A 16,497-nucleotide genomic window follows, 5' to 3' on the forward strand; every position below is an offset into this window, starting at 1 on the left:
ATAAGCATGGCTACACCTGCTTTCTTTTGTTTGCCATGAACTTGGAGCATTGTCTTCTATCCTTTCACTCTGAGCTTTGTTTGTCTTTAGAGCTGAAATGTGTTTCTGGGAGGCAGCATATTGTTAGATCTTGTTTTTTAATACATCCCACCACTGTGTCTTTTGATTGGAGAATTCAATCCATTTACATTTAGAGTGATTATTGATATATGAGGGTTTATTGTTGCTATTTTATTGCTCATTTTCCAGTTCTTTTGCATTTTTTTTTGTTGCAAAAAATGTCCCGTGTGTTTCGGACTACCAATTCAGTTTGGTAGTTCTATATGATGGTTTTCTTAGTTTTCCCTTTATTTATCATATGTGTCTCTGTTCTGATTGTTTGTTTAGTGGTTACCATGAGGTTTGTATAAAAAATCTCGTAGATGAGATAGTCCATTTTCTGATGGCCTCTTATTTCCGTTAAACTCGGTCAATTCCATCCCTTTCCTCTTCCCCTTCTAAGTTATTATTGTCACCAATTATTCCATCCTGTGTTGTCAGTTTGTGTTTAAAGTGATGAGGTTTATTTTTTTTGACAAAAATAAATATATTTATGTTGGGTGTTTTCCTTCTCTTAGTCTTTGATGTTATAATTAACTGTTTGCTAACCTATTCTGATGGAGAGCTGCAATTTTTCTGATTTTGTCTACCTATTTTTCTCCTTGCTCAAAGCTTTGTGTCCCCTTTCTCTTTTTTTATTCCACCTCAGGCCTGAGGGCCTTCTTGAGCATTTCTTGTAGTACGGGGCTAGTGGCAATGAGCTCCCTTAGTTTTTGTTTATCTCGGGTAGATATTATTTCTCCATCATATCCGAAGAATATTTTTGTTGGAGAGAGTATTCTTGGCTGAAACTTTTTGTCTTTCAGAATTTTGAATATATCATTCCACTCTCTCCTAGCCTGTAAAGTTTCTGCTGAGAAAACAGCTGACAGCCTGATAGGAATTCCTTTGTACGTTATTTTTCTTGTCTTGCTACCCTTAATATTTTTCCTTCATCATTGACTTTTGCCAGCTTTACTGCTATATGTTTGGAGAGTGTCTTTTCATGTTGATATATTTAGGAGATGTATTGATTTCATTCACTGGTATTTCCAGCTTCTTCCCCATGTTTTGGAAGTTCTCAGCTATTATTTCTTTGAACAAGCTCTCTGTTCCTTTTTCCCTTTCTTCTCCCTCTGGAATACCTATAATCCTTATGTTGCATTTCCTAATTGAGTCGGATATTTCTTAGAGAATTTCTTCATTTCTTGTTTTTTTTTTTTTGTGAGGAGGACCAGCCCTGAGCTAACATCCAATGCCAATCCTCCTCTTTTTTTGCTGAAGAACACTGGCCATGGGCTAACAGCCATGCCCATCTTCCTCCACTTTATATGGGACGCCATCACAGCATGGTTTGCAAAGCAGTGCGTCAGTGCACCCCCGGGATCCAAACCAGCGAACCCCAGGCTGCTGCAGCGGAGCGCACGCACTTAACTGCTTGCGCCACCAGGCCGGCCCCTCTTCATTTCTTTTTAGTCTTAGTTCTCTCTCCTTCTCCATCTGGAGCATTTCTGCACTCCTATCCTCAATATTGCTAGTTCTTTCCTCCATACTGTCAGCTCTGTTCTTTAAACATTCCAGACTTTTCTTTATCTCCCCCATTGTATTTTTCATCTCCAACATTTCTGATTGGTTTTTCTTTACAGTTTCAATCTCTTCTGTGAAGAAGTTCCTGATTTCATTGAATTGTCTATCTGTATTTTCTTATAGTTCCTTGAGCTTTTTTATGATAGCTATTTTGAATTCTCTGTCATTTAGGTTATAAATTTCTGTGCCTCTGGGGTTCATTTCTGGGTGCTTGTCATTTTCCTTCTGGTATGGAGGTTTAATACATTTTTGCATACTGCTTGAGAGCATGGGCTTATTTTTCCTCATGCTGAAAAAATCTGGTTGCAGCTTCTACCTGCCACCCCTAGGTGGGTGTCAAGAGCTGTATATTTTGAGCCCGCTGTGATCTGCATGCACTCTGGCCGACTGGCTGTGCTGGCGCTCCAGGTCGGTGTGGTGGCCCTTTCTTTAGCCTACCTGATCCCAGGGACTTCTTGTTCTTCTCTCGCTATCTGCTCTCCTGGGGTGCTACCTTGATGAAGGCACCCCCACAACAGTTCCATCCCCTCTGTATGGGAATTTCCCACAGGATGTGATGGACTTGGAGAGTGATTGCTTTCCCGTAGACGGCTGCCCCTCCACCTTCTTTCTCTGAGAGCTGTGTGGTCCCAGAGGGGAGGAACTCTTTCTTCGCCTGCGTGATCCCACAGGCTTCTCATTCTTCCCTCACTGTCTGCTCTCCTGGGGTGCTAGCTTGATGAAGACACCCCCACAACAGTTCAGTCCCCTCCATATGGGAATTTCCCCCAGGCTGTAAGAGAACTTGGAGAGCAAAAGTTTTCCTGCAGAGGGCTGCTTCTCCCCCCTCTCTCTCAGAGAGCCACACAGTCCCAGTCCCAGCATTGCTGTTGTTGGGGAAGGAGAGGAGTTCTCCTTACCTCCTTCCACTTCCTCCGGGGTACCAGCACCTCCACCTTCAGATGTAAGCCTGCATGGGTCTCTCAGACGTCTTTTGTGTTGTGTGAATATCCTCCGTCTGTATATGAATGTCCTTTTTGTTGTATATTGGGGGGGGAGATTCTATGGGGGAGAGCTCACTTCGCCATGATGCTGACGTCACTCTCTTGTTTGTTGTTTTGCTCTTTACCATTGATCACAGTTCCTGCACTTTGCACAGGATTATATTTTTGATTGTGTATCAGACACTGTGCTCTGCCTGTTCCCGTGAGGGGAAATCAAAGGGGGACAAGGTGGCTGGTGGCTGGGTGATTGACACACAAGCACAGGTGGGTAGGGGTTTTCCCATTCCTGTTAAATGAATGTCAGTATTTTCAGAGGACAATTTGATGCTCTTCTCTCACGCCCATGGCCTGGATCTTCTTGGCCCTACTGGGTTCTGTTCACAAAATAGAGACTGAACTTGTTTTCCTGGGAGAGGTTGGTCCTTCCATCTTTTAGTCAGATAGGTACCCCTTCACCTCTTTCTAATCAGCAGTTGAGCCACATTGGGGTGAGTTTCAGCTCATTTTAGAGTCAGCCACCACTGGTTTCCAGTGCTCACATGTTTGCTGTGTTTCTTAGCACCTCTCCTGTAGTTAGATTTGTCTCCTATGCTCGCTGGGACTGCAGGTGGTTTACATAGCCTTTTCACCCTGATCTCCAGCCTCACCTGCTGTTCCAGGGCCAGAGCTAATGTCCTGAGGGGAATCACCTAATGTGTTAGGGGCTCTTCTAGATTCCACCCCATCCCTCCAACTCACATCAAAATCCCTGCCCGTTTCCTTGTCTTCTAGAGGGGTCCTTCTGCCTAGACAAAGCCTGATCCTCCATGTGTAAAGAACATTCCCCAGGTATGAGAAGGCCTGTGACCTCATTCACAGAGCAATGGCTCTTCTTCCTCTGACACTGTAGTCCATCTGGTCCTCTTTACTTCCTTCCATAGCCCTCTCATGTTCTAAAACATGTAAATTTGGTAATGTTTCCTTTTTTCTGCTTGTTGCCATACCCCTCCTGCCTATACCCCACCTGGAGCAGAAGTTCCATCCACTTTGCTAGGATCAAACACCAACCTGTTTCCCCTCAGCCCAGCACAACTGCCATTTCTGCTCGAAATTGATTCTCTCACCTAGAGAACAGGCAAATGCCACAGGGGAGAGGACAGTGTGGCATGGGGCTCACATTGTCATGCGTTTCTTTTCTCACAGAGGGCAGCCCTTCAAGTCCTGTTTGGGCTAGTTTTTCTCCACTGCCTTCACTCTGGTTTTATGTATTTTTTCAGCTTTTACAGCTGTTTGTTTTTGGACAGTTTGTCTAATACAAGATACTCTGTCATAGATAAAACTGGAATGATTTTACCCTGTTGTTTTGATCTGAAAAATAGATGTATATTATTTTTACAAAGAGAAACATTTAGGAATTTTACCAGAAATATTGACTGTCTTTCAGGAGCAATTCTACATCATCACATTAAAATGAATCGTATGAAATCCCTGATGCATTCTCCTTCAAGACTAGTTATATCTCTAATCTCTTTGTGGAGACAGGTTTATAACAGACATCTCTTATGTTTTAGATCCTCTTTGCCTCTCCTCTCTTGTTTCATGTGTCCTTGTAGCAACCAGATCTCCAAGGCTCTGATGCACTTTATCTAAGTGCAACCTAACGCACCTCGCATTTTGTCCCTCTGACACATGCCTCCCACTCTCATCCTGGGTATCTGTGTAGAGGCTGAGGTATTAGATGTCCTCTGATCAAAGTCCACACACACATAGTCAGAGGTATCTTAGTGTGACTGTGTGTGTATTCAGGCAGTGTTTTCAGTTATCGTGTGATCTGTGTGTGTGGTGGGTATGTTGCTAGGTTGTGTGTGCACATGTTTTTAGAGTTTATCATCAGAAGCTATACAGTCATTCATTTCTGTGTGTGTGTGTGTGTGTGTGTGTGTGTGTACTGATGTTTGTTATGGTTTGAGAGTTTATGGTTGTGTGAGATCTGGATGAATGTGAAATAAATACATAAGTGTGGTCAATGTTTGTGTGTGGTAAGAAGGTGGATTAATATTGTAAGACCTGAGAATGTGTGGTCAGGAAGTGCATATGTGGTCAGAGTAGGTGTTTTGTATCAGTGTTTATGTGTAGTCACAAGGTATATAGGCATTTGGAAAATCTGTGTGTGTGTTGTATTTGCATGTGGTTACAGGGTGTATGGTCATTGTGAGGTGTGTGTGTGGGGGGGGGGCTATGAAGGGGTGAGGGAGCAGTAGTGGGAGATGCATGGTAAACTTGCCCAACTATTTAACAGTCACCTACATCAGAATCCCAATTTTTCCAGCAATTTCAAAAGGTTCTCTGAGGGGCCTGGAGGAGGTGCTGGGGCTAAGAGATGGAAGAGTGTTTGTTTATAATGATAGAAGAGCAGAGTGGAGAGTATATGTTCAGGGTTTGTGTATGTGTGCATGTGGGCAGGGGTTGAGAGATCTGTGTCTATTCCAAGTGTTTATTGGCACTGGTATTTGTGGAGGGTGTAGTTTCAGGCTTCATGGGTGTGGAAGTGTTGTATGTTTGTTTGGAGGCTGTGTAAAGCTGTGTTAGTTTCCAAAGTGTGGAAGTGTTGTGTGAATGTGTATGTACGGGTTGCTCCTATGTGAGTGCAGGGGCCTCAGTGGGTTGTTATAAGAAAAAGGGTGTCAGAGGCACATGTCAGTCTCTGAGGATGCCTGCTTCTTTCTCTTCAAGGAGAAAAAAGTAAATGTGTATGGAATCACCCTGAATATTGTTAGAAAGAATTTTTGCTCCCGCTGAATAGGCCAGGAGGCTCCTCATCTAACTGTCCTTTGAGAAGAAGGTCCGGCCCAAGGTTTGGAGGCTGAGGGCCTGAGTCTGATCCCTGGGGAAGGTGTGGGGTCCACTGGGTAGGGATTGGCAGTCCCAACTAGTCAGGCTGCACTTCAGAGCTGGGCTGCATTTCTAGTGGCAAAGATGGGCAGCAAACAGAAAGAAAAGCAGGAGCTTTAGAGTCTGTGCCAGGGCACACAGGGTCCAAAGAAGCCAAGACCTCCTTGAGTTTAGGGGTGCTGGAGCCCAAGGTGTGTGCAGCACTAGGGACAGCCAGACTAGCCCAGCAGGCGCCAACAGCCCACAGTGGATTCTAACAGGCTGGCTGCCAGTCTCCAGTCATCTCCTCTCCCCAGAAGTCCCGCCTCATTCTTGAGAGCTGCAGTACCCGCTTCCCTGCTCCTTTCACTCCTTCATAACAGCAATTCATTGTGATGATTGTGCCGTTACCAAACCAGGTTCATTTTTGCCCATTGCCCTGAAAGCCAATCACTGAGATGACAAGATTGCAGCAGAGAAAGTGTTTTAATCACAAGGCAGCCAAGTGACGAAGCAGGAGAACTAGTCTCAGATCTGCCTCCTCAAAAACAGGGCCTCAAGGATATATATAGGGTAGCGGGGTAGATAGATAGATGATTGGAGGTAAGGAGAGGTGAGGTAATTGATGATCTGTGCAAGTGTAGTCACACTTCACGCCTCTTCATAGGACACATGTTCACAAAATGGTGAAATCAGCATGATCTGAGGGTGGAGTCTTTAGCTTCTTGATGTCAAAAGGTCACTTATCAGGCATGTGTACAGGCCCCCTTGATGGGTTGGTGGTCTCAACTGGTCTGAACTGGACAAGGGGCTCCTAATTCCTGAAAAACAGCTCAAACATCCATTACCATGGTGACCCAGGCATGAGGGAGATGTTATCTATAGGAACCTAGTGGGAGTCAGTATATTGCCTAAGCAGCACAGTTAACAATGGGTAGGTGAACGACTAAACGCTATAATTAGTAACTGCAGAAAAAGAAAAACACCTTAGTTGCTAGCTACCTAATCATCAATAGCTAACTGTTTACCGGTTTCAGCTTGGTGTCCCCAGAGCTGCTGGCGGGCTGGCTGCTTCCCCCCACTTGGCAGGAGGGATGGCCCTTCAGGCTCCAGGAGCTGCCAGGGCAGAATGGATTGGATTGGGGGACCTGCATGGAGCTAGATATTTCCACCCCAGCACCTTCTCCTTGGTGTGTATGGGGGGGGGGGGGGGCCCTGCCATTGACCTCTGCCTTGCCCATCCTTCAATAAGGAACCTGTGGGAGGATTATGCGAGCTCATGGGACTTACCAAAAAACTCTGCTGCCATCAGCCCCCACAAAGACTGCCTGGACTTGGTGCTATTGGGGGCCTGCTGGCAAGTTGAGTGAAGGGCGCAAAACCTGGATTACTGCAGAGCCTCCTCACTGGCCTCCTGGAGCCACTCCTGGCCCCTTATCTATTCGCCACCATCAGAAATTGGCCACTTCCTGGGGAAAGAGAGCTGTCTCTCTGATCACCAGACCCCCTGGGACTGGCAGGCACCATGTGCTGAGTATTTATTGACTGAATAAACATAACCACGGCCAGATCTAGATGCAGGATGTGCCCACCACCCGAAGGATCTCTCAGGCCCCTTGCAGTCAAGAGTACCCCCAAGGAATAACCTTGCTTCTGCCCCATCCCCGTGGTTTCTGCCTGTTTTTGAACTGTGTGTACAAGAATCACACTGTATACACTCCCTGGGGTGAGTTGGATGGTCCTCCAAAAAGCAGACGCTGATACTGAGTTAGAACTGTAAAGAGTGTATTAGGGGTGACAACAGGAAAGATAAAAGTGGAGGGGGCAGGATTGGGCAGGAAAAACCATAATAATCTGCCACAGCCAGTTTATCACTGCTCAGTGTCCTCCTTCAAAATGAGTGTCCTGTAAGGCAAAGAGATTTGGGGTTATTTCAATGATAGGCTATTCTTCCTATCTACATTTGTCTTCTATAACATATCTCTGGCTTCTGATGAACACTTTAGCGTGTGGCTGCATATGTGTGTTTATAGTGAATGGAAAATAATTGTCTTCAGGTCTCAGGTATAGATCTCTGAACTCACACATTCTCAAAATTATCTTTTCCATCTTTAACTGGTGGGATCCGAATTTCAATAGAAAAAAGGAGGGCCTTTTCCTTATCTTTTGAAACAGGGATTGTGAATCTCTAGGCCTGAGCTCTTACACCCTTAGTTTAATGGAATGTACTTCAATGACTATCTTCTGATAATCTTCTGTGTGGCGATATTTTCATTTAAACAGTGAGAATGGTGAGTGCCAACATGTCCCAGCCATTTTGCAGACACTTTCATTATGTACTTAATCTCGTCTTCCTCACAATGACCTCAGAAACCAGTATCACCCCCTTACACACACAACGGGGCTGAGGCTCTGAGTACACCCCTCTGAGAGTTGGTATTAGGGGCTGAGACAGCAGGTACACAGGCCAAGAATCGGGATACTGTGTGGTAAGTTTGGGGAGATGCAAAGCTGACAGTCAGGGGTGATGACTAGAGGATGCAGGGATGTGGTGAGAGGGGTCCAGCAGGGGCGGCTCCTGATCAACCTTGAATATACCAGGAAGAGTCTGACTCGTACTGAAGGCCAAGGCCTCTGCTCTGCTGATCTAGACCCTGTCTTCACGTTTAGTCTCACTGGGGCACAATAAACTCAGGCAGACAAAGGATTCTCAAAGAGCCAAGTTACATTTCCAAACCTCCAGAGATTTTTCCATCGTACAGATCCAGAACTTTCAGAAATCCAAGGGAAACAAGAATCTTGATTTCGATTATGAACTAAGGGCTTTAGGGCAACAGCAACATTTTGATGAAGATTATCACATGCCCACACTGTGTGATTTGAAAACACGCAGCAGCTCTGCGTGGACCTCGCACTGCCTTCACACTCCCTGCTCAAGCTGCTTGCCCGGCTGGGAATGGCCTTCCAGCTCCATCTAAGGAAACCAACCCACCCCCGCTGGGCACCTCCTCAACTCTTCCTTCTCTTCACAACCTCCCACTTCACTCTGGTGAGATTCACGTCGCCCTCTTTTGTTCTCTGGGTCCCTTCACTGCTGCTTCCATTACGTGATCACAGGATCTCGAATGGAAATCTCCCTCTGCTATAGGACACCTTAAGCCCCTGAAGTTAGGGGTGCGCCTCATCCCCCACAGAGCCCGGCACATGGTCTGTGTACAATGTGCATCTGCAGAACTGCTCTTTCTGCCTTTCTGTAGACAGCCTCTTTCCTTCTCTATGAGACACCTGCTGCCCAGCTCAGGATGGGGCAATTCACGGCCCATTGTACGTATGTCCTGAGAAACTTGAGGAACGTTACAATGTCCTCAGCCAGGTTTACCCTTGCATTGCAAAGCCCTCAGTACCATCTCTACCTTTCCTCCATAAACTCCATAGGAAAAGAGATGAATATGCTTTACAGTCAACTCATACTCTTCAGATCATCTTACCGAGTGGGACACGTGGAGGCAGTGGGTGAGGGCCTAGAGGCCTCCAGGATGGAGGAGACAGATGTGGCCCAGAGCCTACAGGGTTGGTTGTGCAGGGTGGTCCTGCAAAAGGAGGAGGCCCTCTTGCCTCAACATTGACCTGCGGAACAGAAGTTTAAAGTCAGGTGGATGTGGCAGACACAAGCGCCAGCACCAACCAAAGGTGAAACCCAGTGAACCCGGGGAAGCACTTGGCACCCTCCCCGCCCCCAGGTGCCAAGAGAGCAGCATCCGTGCCAGACCGCTCTACCCCCACCACTGGGGCCCGCCCAGCTTGGGGAGGAACAAACACCACAGGGATGAACCACTGTCACCACACGTCACCACCCGTGTCTGCGAAAGCACAAGAGCAAGGGGTCCTGTCCTAGAGCGCTGGACGAGGCAACACCAGACTGAGAAAGGAGCCGATTCCAGGCAGACCAGCATCTCGGTCCAGGACCGGCCTCCACCCTCCTCACCACCCCCAGCACCACAGAAGCTTGTTGGCTCTCTATTCAGAAGAGAGCGCCCGAGAGGGACGGAAAAGCCCGCTCCCCACCTCTGGAAGCCGAGCTGCTCCTGGGGAAAAGCTCTGCCTGCAGGCCCCTGCCCTGCCCGTCCCCCGCCTCAGCTTCCCTCCCCGACAAAGGGGTCTTCTCCTCCGCTCGGGGTCTGCCCACGGGCACCAGGACCTCTGGGGAGCTGGGCACCCCGGGGCCTGTGTTTTCTGAGAGGAACGATGTGACCGACAGGACTCGGTTAGGCTCAGCTCTATCTAGCGTCACCCACAGGGAAGGCAGATTTCTAAGCCCACCGTGAGACGCGGACTAATTGTGTCCAACGGAAACGTGAGGAGGGGATTCTAAAGGACAGAATGAACACAGACATGTTTTGATTCCAGCCGTAAAACCCCGTGACAGGGGATGAGGGAACGTCCTGGCTCTAACGGCACCACCGGACACCACAGGACCACCCTCATGTCAGCACAAGTGATGGCCTCTGGCGGGAATAGGTCCTGCAGCGCAGTTCTGATGTACACTCTTCACTCCTTTGGTGTCCGTGCCCATTTCCTACTGCAAACAGGCCATTTGTGATCATTCAGACTATTCTGACCTAGGCTACCACCTGAGGGATCCCGGAGAGCACAATGACCCACAGAGAGGGGACCCTGAGGAACTGTGACATCGGCTGGATCCAAGAACATTCCAAATCGCACGAAGCACCCAACATGAAGTTGGAAGGACGGCCTCTCCTGTTCCTCTCCCATGAGGATGATGGCAGACGTTCCCAATAGGCTCCTCACCAAACCCAAACCAGGTATGGAGCAAAGGAACCACAACAACAACAATCCTATGCCAAGGAATTCAGGAAGGAGTCGGCTCTGCTAGGAGACTTCAGTGTGGGCTTAAGGTAACCCTCCAAGTGCTACTTCCAGAAACACACTGTGAGAGCCCTGCAGTCCTCAGCCCAGAAGCACTGAAGGCTTCTGGAGGCGCCACCAAAGATGAGAGCTGAGAGTGGAGAAGCCCAAAGGCTCCTGGGGAAGACTGTGCTTTCAGGGAAGGAAATGACACAGCAGACGTGCCACGGAACACACAAACCAGACATGAGGCCAAGAGAGGCTGCTGCACACACACGTCAACGTTTCCAGAGACGGTTACGACTGAAAATGACCACAGCACTTACCTTGCCCCCGGAGCTGCTGCTCCTCACAGCCGCAGCACCAGGTCCCGGATCTGAAAGAGGCCAGAGAGGAGGGATGGGGGTTTAGTCAGACTTGCATAGACTGTGAGGAAGGAAAACAAACCCTCCGCGCCTTCCTCCACCATCTGACATTCTTTCCCACTTCTGGGCCCTTACCAATGGCAGAGGGCTCCCCACACACCTCAGGTGACCCCCGAGGAGAAGGGGAGACCCGTCCCCTGACCCTTGAGGAAGACACCCCAGGGCCCTGGTTCAGGGGTTTTCATAACTCATCAACCACCTGTGGTCAGGTCCGGGCTCAACTAGCGGGAAATCAACACTGAAACAGGGGTTTCCCAAAACACATCAGGGGAAACCACCATTTCATCATAGAGTAAAATTAAAATGAGAATCACCTCAGATGGGATAATAGCAACAACCCCTCAACATGAACAGCACAGGTCCTTTTCTTCAGGCCGCAGGTGGACTTTTCAATCTCTCACTCTACACATAAGCTGCCTTCCACATGTGACCAGACATTATATGAATATTTATGAACAGAAATGGACTTAGACTAATATTATAGTAATGAGAAAATGGAAGATACGGGGATTTAACAGCAAAGCTGTAGCGTTACACTGACAATGTCAGGAGTAAAATTACATAGAAATTTAGTTTATGAATGGAATACTAAAGTCCACAAGCAAAAGTTAAACAGGAAGAATAAGGGAACCTCCAGCATAGTAAATAAATGCCTTTTTCTCAACTCAAAGAAAAATCAAGTCTTCAGAATTGACTCCAGTTGGGAAGGAAGCATGCACCCACTTCCCCTCCAGGCACGTCTCTCCAGTTGAGAGCAATCCAAGAGCACGCGAGGCGGGTGCTGGGGGCAGAGAGGGTCCACAGTCAGTGGCGGGGCATGAGCTCCACCAGTCACAGGGCGCAGGCCCAGAAAGCCAGTCTGGCTGGGGCACCTGAGGAAAACATCTTCCTGTCACCCCTCGAGATAACCTGTTGTCTTTAGGTCGTGCTTGGGATTGGTTCCAGGCAACACGGTGATCCCCCACAGGAACAGGTAGGACACGGAGTGGTTTTGCAGCAGAAATTAAGTGGCTGCACTTCACAATGTGCTCCCTACCTCTCTGTGGAGGGTTCTGCATCCCAGGTCTTCCCGACGTTGGTTTGTGCAGGCTGTATCCCTCGGGCAGCCTCTTTTTGGACATTATCTCCAATCTTGAACGTAGAAAAAGAATGGACTTCAATAAGAATTACAACACCAAGTCCTTTACTAGGCACGAAACAGCTTTGCCTTAATACCTCAAAAACACCTGTAAAAAATGTATGTCAACATCCCATACCTGTGTTTCAAGTGGGCGGCTTCCCTGCTCTGCTCTGCTATCTCCCTCTCCCAAATCCGAGCCTTGATCTGTGGGAGAAAAACACATCCACCTTCAGTTGTGGCAGACTGTGCGCAAAGGGAAGGAAAGAAAGCAAAACTTACCCAATTGTCGTGAGCATTCTTCTCATACACAGCCATCTGAAAAAGCCAACACGTCATAAACCCTATGTTGAGGGCTTCCAAGGCCGCTATGACCCTCTGCATTGGGTGCTGAAGGAGGCAGGAACTTTGGGCAGAATGCAGGTTACCTGGTGTCTGAAGGTGAACTCTGCTTGCTGCACTTGTTGTCGCATTTGATCAATTTGGTGCCTATGAGTGACAATTGCTTTCATCAGATAAAGCACAATATTGAGGATGATTTTAAATAGTCTTCCCATGTTTCCATTGTCTGAACTGTACCCTTATACACATTATCCAATACTATAAGACACACTTCACATGATTATAAAAGTATAGTATGATCAAAGCTATTGCTACATTGTTTCCTTATTATCGAATGCCCGCCAGCTTCTGAGTTGATATAATTCCCTTACCTATTCTCAGTATCTCCCTAATTTATCCTGCAATGAGCGTCTTTCATCATACAGCTCGCTGCTTCTTTTCCTTACACCCTGATCATATTCTCAGGGCTACAACACTGGGTCTCTAAAATGGCATGCTCGTATCTACTGATGTGATTCATCCCACACCAAACTGATTCCCTAAGATTTACAACAGTTTTTACCTCCTCCAGGAACATTATTGTGAACCACATTTCGACATAGTCTGGTCAACATTGAGAATCAGGAAATTTTTAGCAAATTTATTTATTTTTTTGTGAGGAAGATCACCCCAGCTAACATCCGATGCCAATTCTCCTCTTGTTTGCTGAGGAAGATTGGCCCTGGGCTAACATCCGTGCCCATCCCCTTCTCCTTCCATGGGACACTGCCACAGCACGGCCTGACAAGAGGTGCACTGATGCACGCCCGGGATCCGAACCTGCGACCCCGGGCCGCCGAAGGAGAGCGCGCGCACCCAACTGCCGCGCCACGGGGCTGGCGCCTACTTTTTTTAAGTTAATATTTTAACTTGACATTTGTGAAACTTAACATTTTTCTTTCTTGTGTGAAATCTCTATATAAATGTCTTCTGAACATTTGCTTATATTGGTGTATGAATTGGGTCTAAACATTGTACAAAAGTTAAAAAAAAAAAATCCAACAAAGGTTTTATGAGCCGCTGTTATTTAGGAGCTGAACTCACCTGTAGTTCTGCGTTTCTTCTGCAGCCAGTTTCAGTCTCTTCTCTGCCGCTGACAGCTGCTGCTCCTTTTCCCCCCGCTCACGGTCTTTCATTTTCAGCTTCCTAAGAGGGGAAAGACATATGCATTATCCGTAGCCCATGTGAAATTCTGCCTTTCTTTCCTCCCAGAAATCTAAAGGGCAAGATTCAAATGTCCCCTCCGATCCTACCCCACAAATGCATAGATGGACAAATCTAATCAGAGGAAAGCATTTAAGCCCCCCATTAGAGCACAAAGAAAAATCAAACTCCCTCCTGCTGGCAAGTCTTTGGCAATTCTGAGCTTCTCTTCACAGCTCTGTGTTCCTAGTCATTAGTAAATGAACTAAGCAAACAAAAAAAGCACATATGAGACGCACCATGTGCCCTCCCAGGCTCAGGCTCTTGTCACTGGGACAGCACAAGCTCATTTTCTTTCAGCTCGTCACAAGTAAGCACATTAGGATGAAGCAGAGGTTCATGACTTGTCTGATTTCTCCCAGGGAGAGACCTGAGGCCATGACACAGCCATAGATCCTTGCTGGACATGGTGTCATAACATCGGACAATTAACTACTAGACACTTCTACAGTTCAAGAATGGAACTCCTGCCACCTACTTCAAAGATCCTAGTTGAGGAGAATGGAAACCATGCTGAATGAAAAATTATCTGAATCGCCCCATAATCAGGGTATGTCCTGAAAATGGAAAACTTTCAAATTGAGGATATCAATAACAGGTAGATTGATTTCATTAACAAGTACCTTGATTTCATTGACAGTGAAGGCTGCAAAGGGCAATGGCTTAAGGCAGATGTGTTGTGTTGCCTTCAAACTACTTTGTTCAAGGTTCTGATTCAAAAGATTCTCAACTTGACATTGGATTTGCTAGGGATCACACACAAAATTAAAAGAGCTCTAGGAAACAGGGACAAAAACACTAAAGAGACAAAGTTCACGCATTTGTTTCTGGCCACCCAGCCAATCTTTCAGCAAATGCTTTCTGGACTGGCTGGAACAGAGTGGGTGCATTGTAAGGTGATGGGGATATAGAGAGAGGTAGGGCACTATCCCCACCCTAAAACATCTCATAGTTTAATGCAAATAAGATGCCAGTGAGGACAGAGCCACCCTACCCCAGTCCGGGGCAGGGAGAACACAAACCTGGCACTTGTGGGAATATAAGAAAAGTTTTGCCTTTGAACATGGATGAGTGGGTCTGAAGTCCCTCATCTCCCCCTGAGAACCATAGGAAACACTGGCCAAAATATGAAATTCATGATAGAATGCACCAAATTGCTATCAAACCAGCAAAGAGACATGAGGCCAAGACGGAGAAGAATGATGCCCAGGATTAAGGTCAGCCTGGCATTTGGGGCCACTTTCCCCAGGGTTCATCAACTAATCCCAGAGGAGACTTCTGAGATGCAAAGACGCTGAGCTGCGTTTGCACACATCCCTGGGCACAGAAGTCAAACAACTGGACTTCATGGTCAGTCAGCGAAGGTCACCCTAGAAAATCCTGCGGGCCTTAGCTGGGTCCCAGGAGACTTACACACTAAGAATAAAGGCAGACAGAAAACACACTGGCCTTAGGAGGGACTAAGCCTGCAGTGAGTGGTCTCAGTCACTAACTGGATTAATAGGATTCAGTACTGCTGGCGTCCCTGATCACCTGCCACATGTAAACTCCCATCTTTTCTGCAGCAAGATGACATCAGACAAGGCCTCAATTTTTCTCTAAATATTATCTACCCAATGTCTAGAATTTAATAGGAAATGATAGACATATGGCAGGTCAGGACAATATGATGGGATTGAAACCTAGAGTACAATGTAAATGAACCCAGAGGGTTCCAGATAATGAAGTGATTAAAGCTGGTACCTGTACGCCCTCCAATCTTAAATTAATTACAAATAAGAATCTCTGACAACCAGTTAGAATGGAAAGGAAGACGCAGATTACAAAAATCAAGGCAGAAAGGAGAAACAATTCTGTACTGACTGAATATGGCAAAAATACGGTGATAAATGTTCTAAAAAAATTATAATTCTCTACATTGGTCTACACATTCACTAATACAACAGTATTTGTAACAATCAACACATGAATAGCTTACTGTTCTGTGACCCACTTTCTTTGTCCACAGATTTCATCAACCATACGTGTGTTCTTCTTTAGCATTTCTAATTCGGCTTCCTTTGTCTCTTTAACAGATCTCAGTGCCTCACAGTTGTCTTCTAGTTTCTTTCTTCTTTCTGTAAAGCATAAAACCATTTTCTTTGTGTGTGTGCACATGTTCCAAATACTTGGTTGTGATGGCGAGAGAAGAAAGGAGAGAATCCTGAAGGCAAGAAGTCATTTTTTACCTTCTTACTGCAAACTCATTTTTATTATATGGGGTTTCTTCCCAACAAGCAACATACCTTCCAGATTACGTTTATTAGACGTCGAGGCTGTCTGCTTCGAATCCTTGAATTCTCCACTCACATCTACTGACTTTAAGAGAGATTTGAGAAAAGGTATTCAAGAAGTAATGATTGTACGACAATGTGAATGTACTTAACACTACTAAAATGTAGACTTACAAATGGTTAGACGGTAAATTTTACGTGTATTTAGTCTCAATTAAAAATAAGAAAATTAAAAAGGAAGTAATGATATTTAGTTCTCTGATTTATATAATCTATGGGAGTAACTTTTTGTTATTTGCTCCTTTTTGATCTTAAGCTGAGCATCTTCCTTCTGTACATGCTGTTCTTCAGACTTCAATTTCAGTTCACTGACACGAATTTCATTCAGGGGGATTCAAACCCAAAGCAAAACATCCTCACTAATGACTTAGTTCCCAAGAAGAAAAATCCCTAAATCAATAACATATAAATTTAATATTCTAAGACATGACACATTTGTTCTTCACCAAAGCTAAGGTCTACAATGAAATTCTTGAAGCAAATATAGGTAGTTTACTTCTGAAATTCCTGAGTTGTTCACTGAAATATCAACTTTTAAGTTTTCTGTAGATTTTTCTTTTCTGATATTTGCACGTAGGATAGAAATAAAACATGTACTGGATTTCAATAGAAACACTGGGCGACATGCTAAAAAGAAGAAATGCCAACAAAACATGTCCCACATCAGCCCCTGT

The 16,497-nt window shown here is 46.0% G+C and overlaps 1 protein-coding gene across 1 annotated transcript; it reads right to left on the bottom strand.

The window, feature by feature from the left end:
• Positions 1 to 10,642: 10,642 nt before the first annotated feature.
• Positions 10,643 to 13,423, bottom strand: LOC131421999 (transport and Golgi organization protein 1 homolog). Its single transcript, XM_058568861.1, has 6 exons — positions 13,332 to 13,423; positions 12,335 to 12,395; positions 12,189 to 12,224; positions 12,046 to 12,113; positions 11,826 to 11,920; positions 10,643 to 10,740 (listed from the first exon to the last, which is right to left on the bottom strand). Exons 1-6 carry the CDS (start codon positions 13,421 to 13,423, stop codon positions 10,643 to 10,645), a joined length of 450 nt encoding a protein of 149 aa, XP_058424844.1.
• Between the last annotated feature and the right edge of the window lie 3,074 nt (positions 13,424 to 16,497).

The sequence above is a fragment of the Diceros bicornis genome, chromosome 26, assembly GCF_020826845.1.
Source record: "Diceros bicornis minor isolate mBicDic1 chromosome 26, mDicBic1.mat.cur, whole genome shotgun sequence".
Lineage (NCBI taxonomy): Eukaryota > Metazoa > Chordata > Mammalia > Perissodactyla > Rhinocerotidae > Diceros > Diceros bicornis.